Source organism: Somniosus microcephalus, chromosome 22 (genome assembly GCF_052327205.1).
Source record: "Somniosus microcephalus isolate GS21.2 chromosome 22, FLI_Smic_1.0, whole genome shotgun sequence".
NCBI lineage: Eukaryota > Metazoa > Chordata > Chondrichthyes > Squaliformes > Somniosidae > Somniosus > Somniosus microcephalus.
In genome coordinates this window covers 34834900-34862348 of record NC_141008.1, presented here as the reverse complement: position 1 = coordinate 34862348, position 27449 = coordinate 34834900, and the positions used below count along the sequence as shown (strand labels likewise).

Below are 27449 nucleotides of genomic sequence, written 5' to 3'. Positions count from 1 at the left end.
GGTGGGGGCGGGGGGCGGGGGGCGGTGGGCCACGGAGAACAGAAGAGGAGGTGAGAGGGGAAAAAGGGAGGTCACAAGAGCAAGCACAAGAGACTCAGAGACCAGAGACCAGGGGTAGGTGCGGGGCACAAGTTCAGGAGTTGCTTTTTGTTTTGTTTCTTCCAGACTCAACAAACCCAGGAGGTAACTTTGCCCCTCTCCTGGCATAGTCCAGTGTGGACTTCTCGGGTCCTTTCCCCTGCACCAATAATCGAGGATGGAAACAACTTCTCAGGTGGAGCTTTAGGACATTGTGGGTTTTATGTTTTCATAATAAACCATACATTTGATACCTTGCGAGTAATGATAATCTGGAGCTCAGGCTCACATTACCACTGTCTGTCTGGGTCCCTGCTGTAAACTTTCAGCTGCGTGCCCTTGCAACCTTCAGTGTTAAAGGCTGAACGAGACTGTTCACAACCTCAGTGTCCTGCTCAACCCTAGGCTCAATTTCTGACCCTAGAATCCTCTCCATCACAAACAGTGTCAAATTCCGCCTCTAACATCGCCTGCCTCTGCCCCACCTTAACCCATCTGCCACTGAAACCCTCAATCATGCCTTTGTCACCTCCAGATTCAATGAGGGAAATTTTAAGCCCCCAGGACGGGAGAGAGAGGGGAAGGTTAAAAATTGGAAACCCAACCACAATCCCCCTCCAATGTGCCCACTTCCAGTTTTAACAAAGGTGGGTTGTGGGGCTGGCGACTAACCTGCTCTCCAGGGGCGGGTCCATCATTAATATATTTTAATGAGGCTGCATGCCACAAGTTTAACCAGAATTTTACTTTTAATGCCTGCGGATCAGGAAACCCAGCAGCTGAAGGGAGACAAGAGGGACTGGGTCCATCAGGCAAAGTGCCTTTACAGCACAGTTTGTGGGCCAGGAAAAGCAGGAGTGCTTCCCCCACGCGCCCCCCAACCTGCTTCCCTCCCTTCAATCAGACCGCCCCCCTGATCTCCTCTCTGCCCACCCCACCCCCCCATGTCCTCTCCGCCCACCCCCCCCCCCATGTCCTCTCTGCACCTCCGAACTACTCCTGCACCCCACCCCCCACCCCCAAATCTAAACAAGGCCCTCCCTCCCTCTTCCATGCTTCCTGGCTGCGGCTTGGCACCCTCAGCCTTCCCCCCAACAGCCAGCCAGCCAGCCTCTAAATCTAGCTGGCTGCTTGCCAGAAAATGGAGTCAAAAAAATTAAAATCGGCAGGCGTTAGATCCGGGATCCCGGCTGCTAAAGTGCACCCCCCCAACCCCCGGCAAATACCGGGTCCAATTACTCCAAAACCCTCCTGGCCGGCCTCCCATGCTCCACCTGCTAAGCTTCAGCTCATCCAAAGCTCTGTTGCCCATGTCCTATCCCACACCGAATCCCATTCTCCCATCATACTCACTGCCACTGACCTACATTGACTCCCAGTGCCCAAACACCTCAAATGTAAAATTCTCATCTTTGTGTTTAATTCTTTCCATGGCCTCACCCAACCCCATCTGTGTAATCTCCTCCAGCCCTACAACACTCTCTCCCCCACACACTCCATTACTGCAACTCCAGCCTCTTTTAATCCCCTCTGCCATCCCCCCCCATCACACAGCCACCTAGGCCCCACTCTCTTGAATAACCTCCCTAAGCCCCTCTATCTCTCTCTCTCTGCCTACCTGCCTTAAAAGTCATATTTTTGACTAAGACTTTGGGTCTCCCCTCCTAATCCCCCTCTTTGGACAAGTGTTCATCTTTCCTCGCACCGCTGTGAAGTGCCTCGGGACATTTGTCTATGTTAAAGGTGCTATATAAAGGCAAATTTATCTAGTAAAACAGTAATTGAGCAATGGGGGGCCTTCAAAGAGGTTTGGGTACAGACTAGACACATTGCCACAAGGGGGAAAGGAATGGCATCCAAAGCTAGAGCCCCTGGGTGACTAAGAGATTAAAAATAAACAGACAAACAGGCTTATAATATGTCAGGTTCATAATTCAGTAGAGCACCAAGCTGAATACAAAAAGTACAGAGGAGAACCGAAAAAGGAAATAAGAGGGGCAAAGCAAATGTATGAGATTATATATTAGTAGGTAACATAAAAGGGAACCCAAAAGTATTTTATAAACATATAAATAGTAAAAGGGTAGTCAAAGGAAAGGTGGGGCCGATTAGGGAAGTAGAGGGCATGGCTGAGCTTCTAACTGAGTACTTTGCATCTGTCTTCACTAAAGAGGATGCTGCAATGTCACAGTAAAAGGAGGATGTAGTGGAGAAATTGAATAGGATCAAAACAGATAAAGAGGTACTTAAAAGGTTGGCAGCACTCAAAGTAGAAAAGTCACTCGGTCTGGATGGGACGTATCCAATGTTCTCTTTAGGCTGCGCGGCAATGGGAAAGGTCCCGCGCAGGCCGCTCTCCAGCATCTCCACTGTAAATACCGCGCATGCACGGAAATTTAAAGGACCGCGCACTAAAAGAAACAGGCCGCGCAGAACGAAGCGCAGCTCACAGGGAACATTGGATGCATCCTAGGTTGCTGAGGGAAGGGTAGAAATTGCACAGGCTCTGGCCACAATTTTCCAGTCCTCCTCTGATATAGGAGTGGTGCCAGAGGACTGGAGGATTGCAAATGTTACACTCCTGTTCAAAAAAGGGGAGAAGGATAAACCCGTCAACTACAGGCTCGTCAGCCTAACATTGGTGGTGGGGAAACTTTGAGACAATAATCCTGGACAAAACTAATTGGCACTTGGAAAAATATGGGTTAATAAATGAATGCCAGCACTGATTTGTTAAAGGCAAATCGTGTTTGACTAACTTGATTGAGTTCTTTGATGAAGTAACAGAGAGGGCTGATGAGGGTAGTGCAGTTGATGTTGTGTATATGGCCTTTCAAAAGGCATTTGATAAAGTACCACATAATAGACTTGTCAGCAAAATTGAAGCCCATGGAATTAAAGGGGCAGTGGCTGCATGAATACAAAATTAGCTATGAGACAAAAAGCAGAGAGTAGTGGTGAACAGTTGTTTTTCAGACTGGAGGGAAATGTGCAGTGGTGTTCCCCAGGGGTCAGTTTTGGGACCACTGTTCTTTTTGATATAATTAATGACCTGGAGTTGGGTATACAGGGCATAATTTCAAAGTGTGCAGATGATACGAAACTTGGAAATATAGTAAACAGTGAGGAGGATAGTAACAGACATCAGGAGGACATAGACAGACTGGTGAAATGGACAGACACATGGCAGATGAAATTTAATGCATAGAATTGTGAAGTGTTTTATTTTGGTAGGAAGAATGAGATGTAGTAATATAAACTAAATGATACAATTTTGATGGGAGTGCAGGAACAGAGAGACCTGGGGGTGTACGTACACAAGTCTTTGAAGGTGGCAGGAAAAGTTGAGAAGGCTGTTAAAAGGCATACGGGGTCCTTGGCTTTATAAATAGAGGCAGAGAGCAAGGAAGTTATGCTAAACCTTTATAAAACATTGGTTAGGCCCCAGCTGGGTATTATGGCCAATTCTAGGCACCGCACTTTAGGAAGAATGTCAAGGCCTTAGCGTGGGTGCAGAAGAGATTTATTAGAATGGTAGCAGTGATGAAAGACTTCAGTTATGTGAGGAGACCAGAGAAACTGGGGTTGTTCTCCTTAAATGGACTTAAAAGATCCCATGGCACTATTTCGAAGAGGGGCATGGGAATTTTTCCCGACGCCCTCGCCAATATTTATCCCTCAGTCAACATCACTAAAAAACATTATCTGGTCAGTATCACATCTCTGTGGCAGCTTGCTGTGCGCAAACTGGCTGCCATGTTTCCTACAACAGTGACTACACTTCATTGGCTGTAAAGCGCTTTGGGATGTCCACAGGTCATGAAAGACGCTATATAAAAACAAGTCTTTCTTTCTAAGCAGAGAAGGTTAAGCGGAGATTTGATAGAGATGTTCAAAATCATGAAGGGTGCAGATAAAGTAAATAAGGAGAAACTGTTTCCAGCGGCAGAAGCGTCGGTAACCATAGGACACAGATTTAAGGTAATTGGTAAAATAGACAGCGGCAACATGAGGAAAAATAAATTTACTCAGCGAGTTATGATGATCGGGAATGCACTGTCTGAAAGGGTGGTGGAAGCAGATTCAATAATAACTTTTGAAAGGGAATTGGATAAATAATTGAAGGGGAAAAATTTGCAGGGCTATGGGGGAAGAGCAGGAGAGTGGGACTAATTGGATAGCTCTTTCAAAGAGCCAGCACAGGCATGATGGTCCGAATAGCCTCCTTCTGTGCTGTATAATTCTATGAAATTGTTGTTTTAAAGCCAAGCAACATTGTAATGTTGAGTCCAGATGGAAAGATCGACATAATCAGCTATGTATACAATGTGGGAGACTCTCAACACTAACCCCACTTTTTAATGTGAAACGGTTCATAAACCCAAGCCTGCAATCAAGGATCCCTCAACAACATGATCCTGGATTTCACACATCAGCTGGAGAAAGCCCTTCCATTGCATGCCTAGGGGTTCTGAACCATGAAGGAGAGCAAAAGTGTCATGTAACAGCTATACATTTGGGAAGGCAAGATAATGGGAGAAGGGAAGATCATGTGGGCAGTCCCAAGTTTCTAGAGACCAGTTCAGGGGACAGAACTACTTAATATTTGGCACCAGTGGGATTAATTTGGCAATCTCATTCAGAATAGCACAAGGATGAGCTGATGCAGGATACTGAACTCTCACACTGGTACACTCGAGGGGACTTTGAGGCTGGGGTTATGATATGTTTTTGGGCTGCATAAAGAGAGCTTTACTCTCTATCTAATCCATGCTATAGCTGACCAGAGATTGCTTGATGGGACAGTATAGAGGGAGCTCTACCAAGTGTCGAAACCAATGCTGTACCTAGCCTAGGGGTGTTTGTTCTGTGGGGGGGCAGGGGGGCACGGTGGCTGCTTACTTTAAGGTGCTTGCTTTTCTCATCCCTGTGAATCTGAATCAAATCACACTTGTTGTTACAGCTAATGGAAAGCAAGAGGCTTACAGAACTAAATCAGGATTAAGTGATAAACCCTGATCCAGGATTTACCCAGTACTAGGCTATGATAGGGGCAATAAAGAGATCCAGAGCAGGGTACAGACACAATGAACAAGTCTCTGATTGAACTTACTGATCACAGCAACAATTAAGATACTGCATCGCACGTGGTCATTCCAAAATGCTGCAGCTAATTTGCTAAAATGTGCTGGCAGGTTGATGTATTAACGTCAGGCTCCCTGAATAGCAGCTCAGTCAGATTACCCTCAGCCAATACATCTGTCAATTGCTGTTCTAATAAACTAAAAAGCAATTTCCATTTCAATGTCTTATTATCACAGCGGTGCCCTCGGGCAGCCAACACTGCATATAGCGCGGACCTCCCCAGGAGTTGGGTGGGAAAGCATGCTGAGAAATCCTACAGCCTCCAGGCACCCGACATTGGGCACTGGGAGAGAGGGGTTGGAGACAAGAAAATGGACAAGATGACAATGGGTGAAAGAGACATGTCAGGAGGCGAACAGAGGAGACCAGGTAAAGTTGTAGTGAGTAAAGCAGACTCGGCTGTGTCGAATGGGAGAATGAAGGTAGGGGGCTGGGGAATGAAGTAATAGAAGGAACTAAACAGAGAACAATGGGTGACATATTGAGCAGGAATAGACAATTTGACTGCATTGAAATTTGGCTCACTACCTTCACAACTGCAGGAGCAACAAGAGCTGAGGGGCTGGCAATCTTATTTTTCAAAGTCACGCCATTGTTCAGTAGGCTGCTTCTGCAGAGAGCACTCACTCTCACCAAAGTAGAGTTTTCCACACTCGCAAATGGTGGACTAGGTGCCAGGTTTACCATCATTAGGAGTGGGATCTTGTGGTTGGCCAAGAAGCTGCACATCATTAACGTGCCAAAGAGAAAGATTTTCTCATTTGCTACAAAATCTTGACAATGCCATGCGCTCCCCAGTGATGTAAGGGAAGAGGATCCTTGTGGCTTTAGAGCAGTCCTCGATATTAATTGAGTGGGTCTGCTCAAGAGCGTCAGCAGGAATGAATGCTGCTACACTTTGCACTGTTCTCTAGAAGGACGGGCAGGGACTCTGTTCCTCATTCAATGCCAATGTTACTCTGACAACGAGATGTCCAAGAGTAGTGTTGAAGCAGTTTTCCATGCCTCCCTTTGGAGCTGTGTACGACCTTCTTTTGGGGCCTCCACATGGTGGCATGGTTGGGATTGGAAACTCATCATATAGGTAATCATGAACACCAACCTTGCGTGACCTCATATTTCAATTAAACGATTTGGACCATGGCCTGGCAGAACACAAGCCTTTATGGCCGCTCCTTACCCTCTCAGGAAATTCACTTCTTCAAACAATAAATGTTCATCTATACATTTGCTCCTGGGTATAATATGGTGGAATAAACAGCACTGGATTTCCAAACCTACTGAATCAAATTCAATTCTTGAAAGGTTAACATCAAGCTACAGATTTTTGCAATTCAACTAAAAGGTGAATGACATCCAATTGCAGCCATGATGTGGGGGCATGACTTGTTACCGGAAAGACTCAATTAACTGTTTAAGAACTACAGCAGCAGCTTGGAGGCAACATCAAAATATCTAATACAAAAGCAAAATACTGCGGATGCTGGGAATCTGAAATGAAGAAACAGAACAGAAAATGCTGGAAATATTCAGCAGGTCAGGCATCATCTGTGGAGAGAGAAACAGAGTTAGTGTTTCAGGTCGCTGACCTTCCGTCAGAACGAAGGGACATTGACCTGAAACATTAACTCTGTTTCTCTCTCCACAGATGATGCCTGACCTGTCGAGTATTAATAGCATTTTGTGTTTTTATAATAAAAGAAATCTAACATAGTGTGGAGGATACTGAATAGCTGAGGCAATTAGTATCCTTGAGGAGTCAAATATGCTTAGAACCATTATTTTAATTCTTCAATTGGTTAGTGTTTGCCATTAAAGGTTTTTTTTTTTTTTAAATGTGCAACTGTTTACCCCAGGATATGTGAGCAGAGTCTGGACCTAATTGGCGGTGGTATCAGCGGCGGCGGTACTTAAGACAGCAGGAGACCAGGCAGTGCAGACCTAATCGGAGGCGATATCAGCGGTGGCTCTACTTAAAAGCAGCAAAAGCAACGACTGCAAAACAGCTATAGTGACGTCACAACCAGGGAAGGAGCTGATTGGTGAGTAGCTGGTAAGTGTTTCTAGTTAATAGTCTGCAAAGTAAAAGCATGGCAGGGCAGCTCAGCCAAGTGGAATGCACATCCTGTGCCACGTGGGAAGTCCTGGACGCTTCTCGTGGCCTGAACGACCATGTGTGCGGGAAGTGTCGCCAGTTACAGCAGCTCGAGCTCCGGGTTTCGGAGCTTGAGTGGGGGCCGGAGTCACTGCAGTGCATCCGCGAGGCTGAGAACTTTGTGGATAGCATGTTTTAGGAGATGGTCACCCCGCAGCTTAAGGGTGTGCAGGCAGAGAGGGAATGGGTGACCACCAGACAGAAGAGGAGGACCAGGCAGGTCAGGCAGGAATCCCCTGAGTGCATCTCGCTCTCTAACCGGTTTTCAGTTCTGATTACTGGTGGGGATGATGGTTCCTCTGGGGAGTGCAGCCAGAGCCAAGTCCATGGCACCATGGATGGCTCAGCTGCACCGGTGGGGGGGGGGGGGGAGGAAGTGAGGAAGTAGAGTGGAAGAGCAATAGTCATAAGGGATTCGATAGTTAAGGGAGCAGACAGATGTTTCTGTGGCCGCAGACGTTACTCCAGGGTGGTATGTTGCCTCCCTGGTGCCAGGGTCAAGGATGTCACTGAGCGGCTGCAGGACATTCTGAGGGGGGAGGGTGAACAGTCAGAGGTCGTGGTCCATATCAGTACCAACGACATAGGTAGAAAGAGGGATGAGGTCCTGCAGGCAGATTTTAGGGAGCTAGGAAAGAGATTAAAAAGCAGGACCTCAAAAGGTAATAATCTCCGGATTACTCCTGGTGCCATATGCTAGTGAGTACAGAAATAGGAGGATACAGCAGATGAATGTGTGGCTGGAGAGATGGTGCAGGAGGGAGGGCTTTAGATTCCTGAGGCATTGGGACCGTTTCTGGGGGAGGTGGGACCTGTACAAGCCGGACAGGTTGCACCTCAACAGGACCGGGACCAGTATCCTCACCAGGGTGGAGGGGGGGGGGGGGGGGTGGGATTTGCTAGTGCTGTTGGGGAGGGTTTAAACTAGCTTGGCAGGAGGATGGGAACCTGAGAGTAGATTCAGAAGGGAAAGAAGGAAAGCTGGAAACAGAAGGCAGAAAATTAGTGAGTGAGTTTGGAAGGCAGAGGAAACAAAGGCTAAAAAATAGACAACAAGGGAGTTTGGCAGTGCTAAATGGTATATACTTCAATACAAGGAGTCTAGGGAATAAAGCAGATAGACACGTGGGAGTATAATATTATAGCTGTTACTGAGACATGGCTGAAAGAAGGGCAGGAATGGCAGCTCAACATTCCTGGTTACAGGGTTTTCAGACGAGATAGAGAGGGGGATAAAAAAGGAGGGGGGTCGCAATATTGATTAAAGAAACAATTACAGCTGTGAGGAGAGATATTATCTCAGAAGGATCAACCAATGAGGCCATATGGGTTGAACTGAAAAACAAAAAAGGGACAATCACACTGCTGGGAGTGTACTACAGACCTCCAAACAGGCAGAGATAGAAGAGCAAATATGTAGGCAAATTTCTGAGATGTGCAAAAATAAGCAATAATAGTAGGGGATTTCAACTTCCCTAATATTAACTGGGATAAAATTAGTGTGAAAGGTATAGAGGGAGCAGAATTCTTAAAATGCATTCAGGAGATTTTTTTTTTAGCCAGTACGTAGCAAGCCCAACAAGAGAGGGGACGGTTCTGGACCTAGTTTTAGGGAATGAAGCTGGGCAGGCAGAAAGGGTATCATAATTCAGTTATATTTAGGGTAGTTATGGAAAGGGACAAGGATAGACCAGGAATAAAAGTTCTCAATTGGGGAAAAGCTAAAGTTACTAAATAACAATACTGTGGAGGAGGAATTCCTGGAGTGTATACGGGATGGTTTCCTGGACCAATATGTCAAGGAACCAACTAGAGATCAGGCCATCTTAGACTGGGTATTATGTAATGAGAAAGGAATAATTAGCAATCTTGTTGTGCGAGGCCCTTGGGGCGGAACGATCATATGATGATCGAATTCTTCATTAAGATGGAGAGTGAAGTATTTGACTCAGAGACTAGGGTCCTGAATTTAAATAAAGGAAACTACGATGGTATGAGGCGCGAGTTGGGTAGGATTGATTGGGGAATGTTACTCAAAGGGTTGACGGTGGATAGGCAATGGCAAACATTTAAAGATCGCATGGATGAACCACAGAATTTGTTCATCCCCGTTTGGCATAAAAATAAAACAAAAAACATGATTCAACCGTGGCTAACAAGGGAAATTAGGGATAGCATAAGATCCAAGGAGAGGACATATAAATTGGCCAGAAAAAAGCAGCAAACCTGAGGATTGGGAGCCGTTTAGGATTCAGCAAAGGAGGACAAAGGGATTAATTAAGAGGGGGAAATGAGAGTAAGCTTGCAGGGAACATAAAAACTGACTGTAAAAGCTTTTACAGATATGTGAAGAGAAAAAGATTGGTGAAGTCAAGCGTAGGTCCCTTGCAGTCAGAATCAGGGGAATTTATAATGGGGAATAAAGAAATGGCAGACCAATTAAATACATGCTTTGGTTCTGTCTTCACAAAGGAGGACACAAATAACCTCCCAGAGATGTCGGAGAACATAGGGTCTAATGAGAGGGAGGAATTGAATGAAATCAGTATTTGTAGGGAAATGGTGTTAGGGAAATTGACGGAATTGAAGGCTGATAAATCCCCAGGGCCTGATAATCTACATCCTAGGGTACTTAAGGAAGTGGCCCTAGAAATAGTAGATGCATTGCTGGTCATCTTCTAAAATTCTATAGACTCTGAACAGTTCCCATGGATTGGAGGGTGGCTAATGTTGCCCCACTATTCAAAAAAGGTGGTAGAGAGAAAACGGGGAATTATAGACCGGTTAGCCTGACATCGGTAGTGGGGAAAATGCTAGAGTCCATTATAAAAGATGTAATAACAGATCACTTGGAAAACAGTGACAGGATCGGACAAAGTCATCATGGATTTACAAAAGGTAAATCGTGCTTGACTAATCTACTGGAATTTTTTTGAGGATGTAACTTTTAGAATAGATAAGGGAGTACCAGTGGATGTGGTGTATTTGGACTTTCAGAAGGCTTTCGATATGGTCCCGCATAAGAGATTAGCGTGTAAAGTTAAGGCACATGGGATTGGGGGCAAGGTACTGACTTGGATAGAGAACTGGTTGGCAAACAGGAAGCAAAGAGTTGGAATAAATGGGTCTTTTTCCGAGTGGTAGGCAGTGACTAGTGGGGTCCTAGGGATCGGTCCTAGGACCCCAGCTATTCACAATATATATTAATGATCTAGACGAGGGAACTAGATGTAATATCACCAAGTTTGCAGATGACACAAAGCTGTGGGCGTGTGTGCTGTGAGGAGAATGCTGAGAAACTCCAGTATGATTTGGACAGGTTGGGTGATTATACTGCATCTGCCATGCATCTGCCCAATGTGGATAAATGCGAGGTTATCCACTTTGGTGGCAAAAACAGGAAGGCAGATTATTATCTGAACGGCAATAGATTGGGAGAAGGGGAAGTGCAACGAGACCTGGGTGTCCTTGTGCACCAGTCACTGAAGGTAAGTATGCAGGTGCAGCAGGCGGTCAAGAAGGCAAATGGTATGTTGGCCTTCATAGCAAGAGGGTTCGAATACAGGAACAAGGATGTCTTGCTGCAGTTGTACAGGGCCTTGGTGAGACCACATCTTGAGTATTGTGTGCAGTTTTGGTTGCCCTATTTGAGGAAGGATGTTCTTGCCATGGAGGGAGTGCAGCGAAGATTCACCAGACTGATACCTGGGATGGCAGGAATGACGTATGAGGAGAAATGGGGTCGATTGGGCTTATACTCGCTGGAGTTTAGAAGAATGAGAGGGGATCTCATTGAAACTTATAAAATTCTAACAGGACTAGACAGACTAGATGCAGGAAGGATGTTCCCGATGGTGGGGGAGTTCAGAACCAGGGGTCACAGTCTAAGGATAAGGGGTAAGCCATTTAGGATAGAGATGAGGAGGAATTTCTTCACCCAGAGAGTGGTGAACCTGTGGAATTCTCTACCACAGAAGGCAGTTGAGGCCAATTCATTAAATATATTCAAGAAGGAGTTAGATATATTTCTTAAGGCTAAAGGGATATGGGGAGAAGGCAGGGACAGGGTACTGAGTTTGGATGATCAGCCATGATCTCATTGAATGGCGGAGCAGGCTCGAGGGGCCAAATGGCCTACTCCTGCTCCTATCTTCTATGTTTCTATGTCTATGAGATGTGATTTAGCTAAAGTGGACTGGAGACAGAAACTTGAAGGTAAAATCAGTGTCAGAGCAATGGGTGGCATTCAAGGAGGTGATAGTGAGGGTTCAGAGCAAGTATGTCCCCTTAAAAAAAATGGTGGGACTAACAAATCTAGCGCTCCCTGGATGTCAAGAGGCATACAGGGTAGGATAAAGAAAAAAAGGGAAGCTTATGACGGATACCGAGGGCTCAATACTGAAGAAAGCCTAGAGGAGTATAGAAAGTGCTGGGGTGAAATTAAAAAGGAAATTAGGAAAGCAAAGAGAGGGCATGAAAAAATATTAGCAAGTTAAATCAAGGAAAACCCAAAGAGGTTTTATAAACACATTGGGCCAGAAATTCGGGTCCCCACGGGTGAGTATGCGCTGTGTACTCACGCGTAGGGCCAACGAAAGTGCCAGTTTCGTGCATGCACTGGAAACCGGAACTTCCGTTCCCTTGAAGGAAGGAGTTCGGAGGTCAAACGCGTGCGCCAGTGAGGCAGCGCGTACGCCTGGAACTTCCGATTTTTTTTTTTTTTTTAAAACAGGTTTCTCCGGGAGGGTAAGTCTCCAGCAGCTGCGCGTTTAAAAAGCAGTCGCAAGGCCTGCTTTTTACAAGGTAAGTGGTGAATTAAGTAAAATTAAAACAGTTTTTCCACAGGTTTATTATTTTTAAATACTTTAAAGAAAGGTAAGTTTATTTTTAGCCCCATTAAAAACTGTAATTAATTTTTTCAAAAATTTAAATTGTTTAAAATAGTTATTTTATGTAATTTAATAGTTATTTTAAAAATGTGATTTAAAAAAAATGTATTTGAAGTTTTAGTTAGGTTTTGGGGCCGATCTCTATTCATAGATTTGACAGGTCTTCCTGTCAAATTTATGAATGGAGATTCCCTGCTACGATTGGCTCTCCATGGCCCACGTGATCCCAGGGGATGCTTTGAACTAACTGCACCCCTGGGATACGCAAGCACTGCGCGCCGGCAGCTGGAGGATGCCCAGGATCGGAACCCCACGCGAGCCCATAACACAACGGCAGGCGCACTAGGTAAGTGCAGGTTGGGGGCTTGCACCTGCGGGAAGCCTCCAACCCGAATTTCTGGGCCATTAAGAGCAAGCGGATAGCTAAAGTAAGAGTAGGGCCTATTAGGGACCATAAAGGTAACCTGTGTGTGGAGGCAGAAGACATGGGTATGGTTCTTAATGAATACTTTGCGTCCGTTTTCACAAAAGAGAGGGACGATGCAGACATTGCAATCAGGGAGGAGTGTGAAATATTAGATGAAATAAACATAGTGAAAGAGGAAGAATTAAAGGGTTTAGCATCTTTGAAAGTGGATAAATCTCCAGGCCCAGATGAAATGTATCCCAGACTGTTAAGAGAAGTAAGAGGAAATAGCAGAGGCTCTGAACATCATTTTTCAATCCTCTCTGGCTTCAGGTGTGGTGCCGGAGGACTGCTAACGTGGTACCGTTGGTTAAAAAGGGAGAAAGGATAGACCAAGTAATTACAGGCCAGTCAGCCTAACCTGGGAAAATTATTGGAAAAAATTCTGAGGGACAGGATAAATCTTCATGTAGTAAGGCAAGGACTAATCAGGGACAGTCAACATGGATTGTTAAGGGAAGGTTGTGTCTGACTAACTTGATTGAATTTTTTGAGGAAGTAACGAGGGTCGATGAGGGTAGCACGTTTGATGTAGTCTATATGGGCTAGATTTTCAGTATAGACAGTTTTGGGGCGCTAACCTTAGCGCCCGCCCGAAGTTAGCGCCCGCCCCAAAGTAGCGCCCCGTTGCCGGAAATTCAGTGGCTTCGCCCTAAGAGAGTGGTGGAGCGCTAAAAGAGGCGTTCCACTCCTACCTTTAGGCGCTAAGCCGGCGGTCCAGAGGGATAGCGCCCAGGCGGGGCGCAGCGCGGGTGCGGTCATTTTTGCACTGACAGCAGACCCCGTGGTGCCGACCAGCTGTTAAAGGGGGAAGGGACGAATTGGTCTGCTGCCACGCCCTGCACACTGCAGCCTTGCAAAGAGGCCTCAACACTGCTGCTCAGCCCCAGGGAGTCATGGCAACACCAGAGAAGGCCCGTCAGCGTGCCCTGCGCTTCTCAGAGGGTGATCTGGACATAATGGTCACAGCTCTGGAGGTGAGGCGCAAGATCTTGTTTCCAGAGAGTGGGAGGAATCCAACCCACCATGACTACACCAAAGCCTGGAAGCAGATCGCCCAGAGGGTGACGTTCACCGGCGAGGCCCCCAGGACCCACAAACAATGTCGTAAAAAATACAACGATCTGACCAGGATTGTGAAGGTGAGTAGCCTTTCCAGTCTCCTCCTCATTCTTGCATGTACACCTGACATGATGGGCAAAGGGAGCTGAAAGTCCTATTGGCCAGCCCTCAGCCAGCAGCATTGGGACAGTCATGAGCATCAAATGGCCATTCGGCACTCTACACTTTGGCCAAGCTATTCCACCATGGGAGGCAGTGCACACTACATCAGGGCTTCACTCTGTCCAAGCTATTCCACCATGGGAGGCAGTGCACTCTACATCAGGGCTTCACTCTGTCCAAGCTATTCCACCATGGGAGGCAGTGCACACTACATCAGGGCTTCACTCTGTCCAAGCTATTCCACCATGGGAGGCAGTGCACAGTACATCAGGGCTTCACTCTGTCCAAGCTATTCCACCATGGGAGGCAGTGCACGCTACATCAGGGCTTCACTCTGTCCAAGCTATTCCACCATGGGAGGCAGTGCACACTACATCAGGGCTTCACTGCGCACTTACAGCCCGTCCTTTCTCTTGCAGGCTAAAGTAGCGTTTAATCGCCAGGCCCGTGCCAGGGGTGGCCGCGCCAAGCTGCAGAAGCTCACTCGGCTGGAGGAGCGCGTGTGTGTGCTCATGGGAGCCCGTGTGATTGTCCCCACAGCGTGCGGTGTATCCGACCCTCCACTGCCCGGCAATGGTAAGGACCTCGCCTTTTGGCCCTCTCGCGTCGCACTGGCCCATCCGAGCTACCTCCTTTGCCACTGTCCCACCAATGCGCTGAATCCCACCAGTCCTAACTCCCTCGCTGACGCCGTCTCCTCACTCTGAAGCTACTCTTGTGCATTCCTGCTTTCAGCTGGTGACGACCAGGACCCTGAAGCTGCCAGTGACAGCACCTCCGACCAGGAGGAGGAGGAGGAGCAAGCCGGACCTTCGGGGGAACAGTCACGTCCCGCAGGAGAGGAGGAAATGCTTGACACCTCCTCACTGGACGAGTGCCTGGAGGAACTGTCGCAGGGCAATGCAGCTTCTGGGACCAGTGGCGTCCAGCCACCCAGCAGCCATGCGCGTGGCCCGCGGCCTTCCCCCCAAAGGGGGGGGGAAGGATCAGAGGGGAGTGCTGCTGCTCGGCACACTCGCCGTCACCAACGCGGCAAGGGTCCCCTAGTTCGGCCCCCTCCTCCCCAGCGGGAGAGTCGCGACTCCAGTCCGGACACCTTCACTTCGGAGGAGGTGCGGAAGCTGGATAAGATGGCCGACGACTCGGACCGGCGACACACGGAGCTCATGAGCGTGGTGGGGCGCATGCCTGAGGCCATCGAGTCGCTGGCGACCAGTGTGCGCGAGTTCGGGGCAGCAACTGCCGCGAGTGGCCGCATGCTGACTGATGCCGTCAAGACCCTGGCGGATGTGATGCGCGCGCACACCAGGACCACAGGGGCACTCACTGCTGCCACACGCGCTGTCTCAGGCAGGCATCGCCAGGGCAGCCGCCGCGCTGGACCATCCCAGCAAGCCGCCCGTCGGCTGATTGCTGCGGATCCTGCAGTGCGGGCCCGGCCGAGTGCCACCGCGCCACAGCACCAGCCAGCGCATCCCAGACGCCAGCTGGCCCACATTGCGCCATCCGTCGCTGCCATTCCCCCACTGGGGCGTCAAGGGCAAGCGGCTGCAGCTGATGGTGGCCAGGCTCAGGTGCGCCACTCAGCAGACGGCCCCTCGAGGCCCAAACGCCGTGTAGGCCGCCCCCCAGCGGCATCTGGCGGAAGGGCATCTGAGCCTCAGGCGCCTTCCCCCAGCCTCGCAGCAGCCACTGGGCAGAGCTTGCGAAGGAGCAGCAGGCCGGGCAGGGGAGGCAAAAGGCTGGCCAAGGTCTCGCCCTCGCGGGCCACTCAGTAGAGGGTGTGGGCAGCTTTCCTTTAATATGGCGGTGGCCATCTTTATTTTGCCCATGGTTGTGCTTTTGGAGGGCTTATTTTTTGCGTTAGGCCGACGTTGAGGCCCGGTTTGAAGAAAGGTGGAGTGACTCCTCCCCAGTTTGTGGGAGTGAGTCTTTTGTGGGGCCCGTTTATTGTTTTTGGGGATTCATGTGGGAAGGGCTTTTCATTTTTGTGCAATAAAAAATTATCTTTATTCATGCAGTCTCCATGGTTGTTCTTCTTAGTGTTTGTTGGCTTCGCCGGCTGAGGGCTTGCGGAGCGGCTGCATTCATCTTCCCTCATGGCCCCTGGCCATTCCCTGACAGGGGGCTTAGAAGTACCGTGTAATAAGGTGGCGTCGTGCGGCCCTTGGCCCTGGTCGCTCCCTCCTGGGAACGTACTCCTGCTCCTCCTCCTCCTCCTCATGCTCCTCCTGCTCCTCCTCCCGAGGTGCTGGTCCAACGTCAGGTGGCAGTGCCTGAGTCCTGCGGATAGCCAGGTTGTGTAGCATGCAGCAAACCACCACAAATTGGGAGACCCGGTCCGGCGAATACTGGAGAGCTCCTCCGGAGCGATCAAGGCAGCGGAACCGCTGCTTGAGGACCCCAATAGTTAGCTCGATGATGTTGCGGGTGGTTTGATGGCTCTCGTTGTAGGCCTCTTCAGCAGCGGTCCTGGGCGCGCGGAGCGGGGTCATGAGCCAGGTGCACAAAGGATAGCCTTTGTCCCCGATGAGCCATCCTCTTGGAGGCTGTGCCTGGAACATGTCATGCACAGTACTCTGCCGCAGGATAAAGGCATCGTGGCTGCTGCCTGGGAAGCTGGCATTGACTGCCATGATGCGCTGCTTGTGGTCACATACCAGCTGCACATTCAGAGAATGGTAGCCCTTCCTGTTGCGATACTGCTCGCCATGCTCCAGAGGGGCCCGCAAAGCCACATGCGTACAGTCAATGGCGCCCTGCACCAAGGGGAATTCCCCGAGTCTGGCAAATCCCAATGCGCGCTGATGCTGGCTCTCGAGGGCCATGGGGAAGGAGATGAATTGGCTTCTCCTTCTGAACAGTGCTTCGGTCACGTGGCGGATGCAGCGATGCGCGCCATACTGGGAGATGTTTGCTATGTCCCCAGCAGCGTATTGGAAGGAGCCGGTGGCATAGAAGTTCAATGCCACCGTCACCTTCACTTCCACCGACAGAGACGTCCTGCACCTGAGCTTTGGCCGCAGATCTCGGCAATCACCTCCTTTCGGAATCGGAGCCTTCTAACACATCGCGCGGCACTCATGTTTAGGTAGGAGCGCTGCTGGCGGTATAGCCTGACTGGGTAAGGCCTACGTGGCCGACGCCTGTAGCCCCCTCTGCCTCTAGCCAGGGCTGCCCCTCTCACAATGCGTCTGCGAGCCCTACGGACATGGCGCTGCAGCTGCGCGTTGGCACCCCATGCAGCCCCCATCAAATCCTGGCAAACAGTCTAATTTCCAAATGGCCACTTGCAGCGCTATGGCCTGAGTCCAAAAATACCTGGCTCTTGCTGCTTGAAACCAGTTAGCTATCCTCCTTGTTGTGTCTCCAGAAATGCGTTGCACAAGACTGTTTTCTGAAAAAAGGCTGGCCTTTATACTGGAGAGGACGTTCCCTTTAATTAGCGCCCCCCGGGGCCCGCGCTGGTTGTGTTGCGTTCCTTTTTCCAAACGCTCCGGCCGCCCGCCGCACAATGGGGCGGTCCGACTGAAGTTTGCAATCGGGGCGGCCAAAGGGCGTTGCACGAGGATGTGACGTCATTTTCTGCGCGCGCATCCGGGCGGGCGCTAAACTTTGCGCCGGCGCTAATGGGCAACTTAATTTGGGGCGGGGCGCAAACTGCGCTGCGCCCGGGCGCTACACGCATAGCGCCCGAAAATCACTTCTCTTAAGGCGCTAACTGCTGGCGCAAGCAACTGAAAATCTAGCCCTATGGATTTTAGCAAGGCTTTTGATAATGTCCCGCATGGCAGACTGGTCACAAAAGTAAAAGCCCATGGGATCCAAGGCAAAGTGGCAAGTTGGATCCAAAATTGGCTCAGAGGCAAGAAACAAAGGGTAATGGTTGAAGGGTGTTTTTGTGACTGGAAGGCTGTTTCCAGTGAGGTTCTGCAGGACTCAGTACTAGGTCCTTTGCTTTTTGTGGTATATATCAATGATTTGGACTTGAATGTAGGAAGTATGATTAAGAAGTTTGCAGATGATACAAAAATTGGCCATGTGGTTGATAATGAAGAAGAAAGCTGTAGACTGCAGGAAGATATCAATGGGCTGGTCTGGGGGGGGGGGGGGGGCGGCAGGACAGTGGCAAATGGAATTCAATCCAGAGAAGTGTGAGGTAATGCATTTGGGGAGGGCTAACAAGGCAAGGGAATACACAATACTGTAAATGGTAGGACACTGAGAAGTGCAGAGGATCAGAGGGACCTTGAAGTGCATGCCCACAGATCCCTGAAGGTAGCAGGACAGGTAGATAAGGTGGTTAAGAAGGCATATGGGATACTTACCTTTACTAGCCGAGACATAGAATATAAGAGCAGGGAGGTTATGCTGGAACTGTATAAAACACTAGTTATGCCACAGCTAAAATACTGCGTGCAGTTCTGGTCACATTACAGGAAGGATGTGATTGCACTAGAGAGGGTGCAGAGAAGATTTACGAGGATGTTGCCTGGGCTGAGGAATTTTAGCTATGATGAAAGATTGGATAGGCTGAGGTTGTTTTCTTTGGAACAGAGGAGGCTGAGGGGAGACCTAATTGAGGTGTATAAAATTATGAGGGGCCTAGATAGAGGAAGGACCTATTTCCATTCGCAGAAGGGTCAATAACCAGGGGGCATAGATTTAAAATAATTGATCAGAGGTTTAGAGGGGATTTGAGGAGAAATTATTTCACCCAGAGGGTGGTGGGGTCTGGAACTCACTGCCTGAAAGGGTGGTAGAGGCAGAAACCTTCATCACATTTAAAAAGTACTTGGATATGCACTTGAAGTGCCGTAACCTACAAAGCTACGGACCAAGTGCTGGAAAGTGGGATTAGGGTGGATAGCTCTGTCGGCCGGCACGGACACGATAGGCCAAATGGCCTCCTTCTATGCTGTAAATTTCTATGATTCTATGCTGGGTTAAGCGCCACCAGTGGGCTGGCATTCCACCTTTGGATAATGGTACAGTGAAATATTGCACATGACTAAATGCTGTTCATTTGGAAATAACAATGCACAGCATCTCACTCAAGACACCGAGCAGCAGAAATGTGCAGCAAATCACCTCTGTAACCATTAAAGGAATGGGGAAAAGGCTTCACTGCGCTGTTAAGAGCTGGTCTAATAACTCCTATCGTTCTGCCATTTATCAAACCTTGACATCAGCTGACATCCTTCCTCCGGTCTGTTTTTTTTTACATCGGCCCATAGCTAATTGGGAATCTAAGTGGAGTTATCAGCTAAAATACAAACCCAGCAAGTACAGAGTTAATTCCAGAGAATCACTTGGTGTTTGAGTGCTTATCTGCTGTAACTGAACAGGTCATATCTGTAGTAAGTGAAGTTGGCAGGGAGTGGGCACATTCAGTTCCTTTGTCTGGTGGCACATTCTATAACCAATGATAAAATTCCATCATCTCCCTTGCAGTCCCTCTCCATTCACAGTGGGAGTGTTGCCGAGCTGCGATTCACAGCCATTAGGCAGCATTTTGTTAGCAAGAATCACTGGATAAAGGGGAGAGCATGCTCTCCCTGCAATGTGTACCCACAAAAAAGCTTCTTTTGAATCCCATTCCCTTTTCTGCCAAGTTGGTAAGACTTTATACACAGGTTCAGTTCATTGTTTGGGCGTTGCACGTCAGAATAGCCCAAAGCGTCTCAGTTACTGCTTTAGCTTCATTTTATTCAATGGTTACGCACTCTAAAAAGTGACTCCAGATTTAAACATCATCATTTCAGCCACATGCCCAGTTTTACTATCACCATCACTCTGCTCACTCTTAAAAACACAATTCTCACAATGAAAACACATTTGGGAAGCTAAACAGTAAAACACGTTACGTAAACTACCCAATAGTAACTGCAAAACCTTCTTCACACATCACAAGGGGCTGGCAGCATCCCAACCAGCAGCATTACTGTCTGACTGTAGAACCAATTACTTCATGTTTGTTGTTTGCTGCCAATGGTTTTTAAATGATTGTTGACATTTTTCCCACTGTATAAAGAAAACAGGGTCCTGATGTAATACATTTAAGTTCCTTTGTCACTGGTGTTACACAATGAACATTTTAATATCGCCGCCACTGATGTTATACGATCTGACTGATTATTCAGGAGGTTTTGCCAAAAGATAATACTAGCAAGGCAGTAACTGGCCCCCTCCCCCAGTTGTCCTAAGGGCATTAAGAGTCAAGTCTGTAGTATGTGAGTGGAGTCATATGTCGACTAAACCAGGTAGGGGTGGCAGGTTCCCTTCACAAGGACATTAGTTAAACAGTTGCTTTCATGCTTATTTTCTGGTGCTAGCACACAAATTACCATTTAGTTTTACAACTTGCTATGGGTTGCTGCTCCAGTACCATACCATTAGGCTACTAGTACTGGATAGGTCAGATGATACTAGAACCATTCTCTGTTGCATCCTGTTTGTGTTTACTGCATCACATTTGGAGCGGGAGATAAACTGCAAACGCAGTGCAGTTAAGCATTCTGGTAGCAGTGGACGAGGAAAGGAAATCGGCAGCTGCCACTGGGTCCAACTCTGACCCACTACAGTGACCAGTTGGGTAATATATAAACTCTGCCAAAAGCAGCCACCCTGGCTAACAGGATAGGTGTGTACTGCAGCAAAGTCTGCCCGTGCTAAATAGGCCCACACCATCTTCGCTGGCAATAAACTGTTGATATCGCCACTTCTGAGATTAACACCAGAGGTGAGGGATATATACCAAGGGAGTATACACTAGGTGGAGGCAATATACTGGTTGGGTTGTGTACCGGGAGGGGAATACATTATCACCAGGTTGGGGGTATACACTGGGAAAGGGGCTAATTAACAAGAAATATATATTAGCGATGTTCTAGACCAGGACTGGTAAGGCATAACCTAGGAGGAATATATACCAGGTAGGGTTATATACCAGGCTGTATTATATACCAGAGTGGGGAAAAGAATATACATTGGGGGTTTATATACTATGGGGATAAATATCTGGGAGGTTGGGGTGATGGTGCAGAGGTATACACAGCTGGGGGGGGGGGGGGGGAAAGAGGAGGATTGTAGCACAGTGGGTTTATATCAGCAGAGGTTATATACCATGGGGTTCATGTGCTTGAAGGGTTTTATATGTTGTGGTGGGTTTTTTTAACCTGAAGGGGTTTAAGAGTTGTGGGGGGTTATATACCTGAAGGATGGTTGGTACGGTTGCGGTCAGTTTTAAAAGTTTCTGAATTTGCAGTGGTGGGCGTAATCAGTTATACAGTGCCATCACCAACGACAATGATACAGCCTTCAGTTTTCATACTGACCATCTGACCACATTATACCCAATTAAAGGTTTACAGCCCAGGAAGATGTTGGGTTCCATCCCCAGTCAGTGTGGAGGCAGCTGATCTCAGGCAGGGCATTCGGAGCAGCACTACAATTGGCTTCAGTAACCTTGGGGTGTCTAGAGGGGTGAAAATCAGCCAGGATTCCTGTGTATTACTCTTAAGGGACCTCAAACGGAGAATGCATGTGCAGACTTTGGGAAAAGACAGGACTGGGCTTGGCTCTGGTGTCCCCGAGTTGCATGCCCTGCCGACATTCACTGTCTAGGGTCAAGTGAAGAGAAAACTTGAAAAGCTTGGTATGTAATCAGTGATACAGAATTGCACAGGGGGATAAATGGAGTCCAATATTCACACCTGCTGTGTGAAGAAGGGGCAAGGTTTGTCAGCTTCAGCACTGCATTGACAGCACTGCACTATTTCCAGTCCCACTGTACAGGTATAGCATTAGCTCAAGGAGGGCACAACTGAAGCTGTCAAAACCAATAGATAGGGAAGGGTATCAAGGGATGTGGAGAAAAAGCAGGTAAATGGAATTGTGGTGCAGATTAGCCATGATCTAACTGAATGGCAGACTAGGCTCGAGGGACTGAATGGCCTACTCCTAATGTTCCTTCAAGAGGTACAGCATTCACAGAGCAAACTGCTCCTTGGATCGGATCTGCCACAACAGATATGTTTACCTGATTCTCACAGAGGGGCAATGCAAGAGGAGGCTCAGGATCAGCAAGGAAGACTGTGAATGATGTATTACATTTGGTCAATGACTTGCCAGGACAGTCAACCATCACAACTGCATTACCAGCAGCAGTGAAAGTCATCACTGGCTCCAGCTGTTATAATAAAAGGAACTTTGATGACCCCGAGTCTCAGGAATCAGTCACTATGCCATTCTCATCTGCATTCAGTCAGTAACTGAAGCCCTGTTTCATCACTCACCCACCCATATTCGCTTCAGTAAAAGGTAGCTACAGTTTTACCACGCTGCTGGTCTTATTAAGGCACATTGGTTACTTGTGTACAGTCAGTCATGTTCGCAGCAACAACTATAGGGCACCCCTAAGTAGGAAGGGATAGTATTTCAACAACATACAAACTGTGGACGACCATGACCAGAAAATGATGCACATTGTTGGATGGGGATTACACATCCTGGGGATTACACATGATGGCATCAGAATGAAACTTTCAAACAGCACACCGCTCTTTCAAAGACGGCTGATTCCTCAAAGATATTGTCAATTATGGCCGATGACACCTCCACAGAACCCTGTACTCCAGCAAAGATCAGATGCAACAATGCACGAGTGAGTATTTGGGTTGCAAAAAAAAGTTTACAAAAGCAAAATACTGTGGATGCTGGAAATCTGAAATAAAAACAGAAAATGTTGGAAATACTCAGCAGGTCAGGTAGCATCTGTGGAGAGAGAGAAACAGAGTTCACATTTCAGGTCGATGACCTTTCGTCAGAGCTGTTTTAATGAAAGGTCATCGGCCTGAAACATTAACTCTGTTTCTCTCTCCACGGATACTGCCTGACCTGCCGTACGTTTCCAGTTTACATGTTTGTATTTGTTAATGGGGGCCATATATATATATCCTAACAAAGTGGGCAAAATTGAACAGTATGCAGCACAGCACTGCCATGAGCATGGAAGAACAGGAGGTCAATAGTGCACAGGAGCCATCAGCAGCTGATGAATCTCTGCTGCAAGGGAGACAGGTACAGGACAACTCATTGCCCAGAACTTATCTGCTCTGTAATCATCCAGCATAACTTTCCATTGAACAGATTTACAATCAGGGACCTGCTAGTTCCTTTACCTGTTTAGTTTTGCCTAAGAACTGAGTATGTTTGATTTGATCTACTTCTGGACAGTTCCTTTATAGCAAAATAAAAGAATGACAGACTAGACAATATATTCCAAGTGACAGAATTTTATTTAGTGAGAATCCACAGGGTGGTAGGGCTTGTGGGGTACGAGTCTTCAACCTTTCCTGTTGTGTTTATCCACATGTGTTATACTTGTTCACGTGTCCTACTCTGAACTGCTCCCCTTGCCGAGTAGTGGTAGGCGACTGCTGAGCCAGTTGGCACTGCCAGTGATACAAATGCCAACTGCATTCATGACTAACTCTCATGCACCTCAAACAGTACCAGAAATGCCCTTGTGCTGTAGCTCACTGCTTTCTGCAGAGGTTCCTGAAGCCACCTGTGCAAGACACTGTGGTGACCCAGAACTGCTGATGGTGTTACTGTCACATGACTGCTCCTGTGCTTCTCCATACATGCCACGGCTGGAGACCATCTCCTCTGGACACCCACTGATCCATCCAAGCGTAGAACAAGGGGCCTCTCTACAAGATCACATACTCTCTTCTGGTACTGCACTGGTTGCTCCTGATTGGCATCAACTCCATCCAATCTTGCCAAGCCCTTTCTCTCGGTAGCACCATGTAGGTGCTAGATTTACTCCAGGTTTTAGTTTAAACCATGCAGGACACACCTTTAGAGGTTGTTCCAGGTCAGGGGGCTGATCAGCTGCGCATAGTGTTCCAAGTGAGTGAAGGGGATTCTTTTTTCAGATCTCCACTGCCAGTTTCTATCTCTTCCACCAGCCCAATGACTGGGCTGCTTAAATATCCCACCTTCCACACACACTCCGCCCATCAAACACCAGCCAACTTCCCCATCCACCCACACCAACACACCCATCCACCACATCCCCCCCATACCCATCCACCCTCACACACACCCCATACCCACCCAACCCACACACACCCCCATACCCATCCACCACACACATCCCCCCATATACCCATCCACCACACACATCCCCCCATACCCATCAACTACACACATCCCCCCCATACCCATCCACCCCCACACACCCTCCCATACCCATCCACCCCACCCATACCCATCCACCCCACACCCCCCCATATCCATCCACCCCACACCCCCCCATACCCATCCACCCACACCAACTTCCCCATCCACCCACACCAACCCACCACACACACACCCCCATACCCATCCACCCCCCATACCCATACCCCCATACCCATCCACCTCACACACACCCCCATACCCATCCACCCCCACACACACCCCCATACCCATCCATCCCCATACCCATCCACCCCCATACCCATCCACCACACCCACCCCCCCCATACCCATCCACCCCACACCCCCCCATACCCATCCACCCCCACAGCCCCCCATACCCATCCACCCCCACACCCATCCACCCCCCATACCCATCCACCCTCACCCCCCATACCCATCCACCCTCACCCCCCATACCCATCCACCCTCACCCCCCATACCCATCCACCCTCACCCCCCCACACCCATCCACCCTCACCCCCCCACACCCATCCACCCTCACCCCCCCACACCCATCCACCCTCACCCCCCCACACCCATCCACCCTCACCCCCCCACACCCATCCACCCTCACCCCCCCACACCCATCCACCCTCACCCCCATACCCATCCACCCTCACCCCCCCATACCCATCCACCCTCACCCCCCCATACCCATCCACCCTCACCCCCCCATACCCATCCACCCCACACCCCCCATACCTACAGCCCCCATACCCATCCACCCACACCCCCATACCCATCCACCCACACACCCCCATACCCATCCACCCACACACCCCCATACCCATCCACCCACACACCCCCATACCCATCCACCCACACACCCCATACCCATCCACCCACACACACCCCCATACCCATCCCCCCTCACACCCCCCATACCCATCCCCCCTCACCCCCCCCATACCCATCCCCCCTCACACCCCCCCATACCCATCCCCCCTCACACCCCCCCATACCCATCCCCCCTCACACCCCCCCATACCCATCCCCCCTCACACCCCCCCCATACCCATCCCCCCTCACACACACCCCCCATACCCATCCCCCTCACACACACCCCCATACCCATCCACCCTCACCCCCCCATACCCATCCACCCACACACACCCCCCCATACCCATCCACCCTCACACCCCCCCATACCCATCCACCCCACACCCCCCCCATACCCATCCACCCTCACACACCCCATCAATCCACACACACCATCCATCCACATCACGAACAGCAACATAAGCAAGGTAGGAAGAATAAAAAAGGGAGAGGGAAGTGAAAACGAAACAAAAGAGAGAAACAGAAGCAAAAAGATATAGCAAAATAAAGGCACCTTGGTCACCACAAGACCCATTTATGTGCCTGGCTTTGCCAAATAATTACAAAAAATGTGAATTATCAGGTCACAGAGGCTGATGGACAGCAAAGGTAAAACTACTGGGTGAAAGGGGATGTGTGTGTGTCGGAGAGATGGGACTCTGCTCCCTCGAATGAGAATCATGCCTTGAATTAGCTGCTCCAAACCCATGGGGCCAGCCCGTTGCAACCACTGGAGGTGGAACGGCCGCTTTCACTGTCAGGGTTTAGGGTTGGACGGATTGCTGAGCTCGAAGAAAATCTGATTAAAATGCAGCACCACCGAGCAGGTTCGGGCTGCGGGGAGCTGGAGTACGGAGAGAGAGAGGCTGCTCAGTATTCATCGGGTGACTCGGCTAAGGAGCCAAGAGGATCAATCAAACCTGCACATCCTTTACCTGCAGCCCTGTGATCATTCCCAGGGACCGGACCCCATCCCACCCCCAGCAACTCCGGGACCCCTCCCGTGTGTGAAGCTGCGGGCAGCGTTTCCACACACTCGGCTCCAAGACACACACCGATCTCAGGTGAAGCCCGGGGACAGACCGGCTCACTGCCCAGGGCAGCTCAGTCTCAGCCTCTGATCCGCAGGGATGCGGTTGAAGTTAAAAGCCGTCCGGTCCTGTCCCGGTCTCTGTCGCTGTCTCTTCGGGCTGAACACAGGCTCCGCACTGACACCAGTCCCCGCACCGCCAGGCACGTTTTGCAACCAACATTTAGAGGCAAAATTACCCCCCACCCCACTGCCCGCAACAGCTGATCAACCCGAGACAACTGCAGCCACGGCACCTCCCCAGCCCGTTACCCGACCGGGCTACTGCACCTCCAGCCGTGGGTACGGCGCGCACACACACACACACCTACCCCCTCCTCAGTTTCTGGATACTCACAGCACGCAACTCCTGGGTGCGATCCTTCATCTCTCCGATGTCCGGGGGGGGGGGGGGCGGTGGGGGAGGGAGGTTGGGCTCGACTCGGAGCGGCTCTGCGCGCACCGTCCACACACTCGGCAACAGCAGGAGGATGGCGATGCCGAGCTCTGCGGCTTCTCTGCCCCACTCACCGGGCGAGGGAGGCGGCTCCAAGGACTGCCAGCTGCCGGCAGAGCGCATGTCGGGGCGGAGCCCAGCTCGGCTCACATTGCACACGCGGGGGGGGGGGGATGACAAAACATTATCGACATCAAAAACTGACACAGGTCTGCAACTTACAAAGCGAAACATCACACTCAGCAACTACACATAGAAATTACCACTACACATTGTGAAATTAACAGTAAAATTAACACTACACATTGTGAAGTTACACATGGTGAAATTAACAGTAAAACTAACTACATATTGTGAAATTAACAGTGAAATTAAAACATGATGAAAGTAAAAGTGCATTTAACTCAACACATGGTGAAATTAACAGTAAAATTAACACTACACATTGTGAAGTTACACATGGTGAAATTAACAGTAAAACTAACTACATATTGTGAAATTAACAGTGAAATTAAAACATGATGAAAGTAAAAGTGCATTTAACTCAACACATGGTGAAATTAACAGTAAAATTAACAGCACACTAAAATTAACAGTAAAGTTAACAGAACACATGGTAGAGTAAAATTAACACATGGTGAAATAACTAATTTTAACACAAAGTGGAATTAATAGTAAAATAAACACAGCACACAATGAAATTAACAGTGAAATTAAACATATAGTTAACATATCAATAACTTAAATTTACTATGTGTCTTTAATGTAAAAAATGTTGTCGGCGCTTGAGAGATAGACACAATACCACCAGGAGAGGTTGACTGAAGGCTAGATTGAGGAAGTGAGTTTAAAGAAAGTTTTTAAGAGAGAACTGTAAGGTAGAAACCTTCAGGAAA

General features: G+C 48.8%; 1 protein-coding gene across 4 annotated transcripts in view; it reads right to left on the bottom strand.

Moving 5' to 3' along the window:
* The window catches only part of LOC147102168 (syntaxin-1A), a 256279-nt gene extending 229596 nt beyond the window's left edge, over nucleotides 1-26683 (bottom strand). For all 4 annotated transcript variants that reach the window (XM_085964451.1, XM_085964453.1, XM_085964452.1 and 1 more), the window contains exon 1: nucleotides 26455-26683. In XM_085964451.1, the coding sequence (XP_085820577.1) occupies nucleotides 26455-26676 (222 nt within the window). In that variant the 5' untranslated portion in view covers nucleotides 26677-26683. The remainder of the gene's footprint in view (nucleotides 1-26454) is intronic.
* Between the last annotated feature and the right edge of the window lie 766 nt (nucleotides 26684-27449).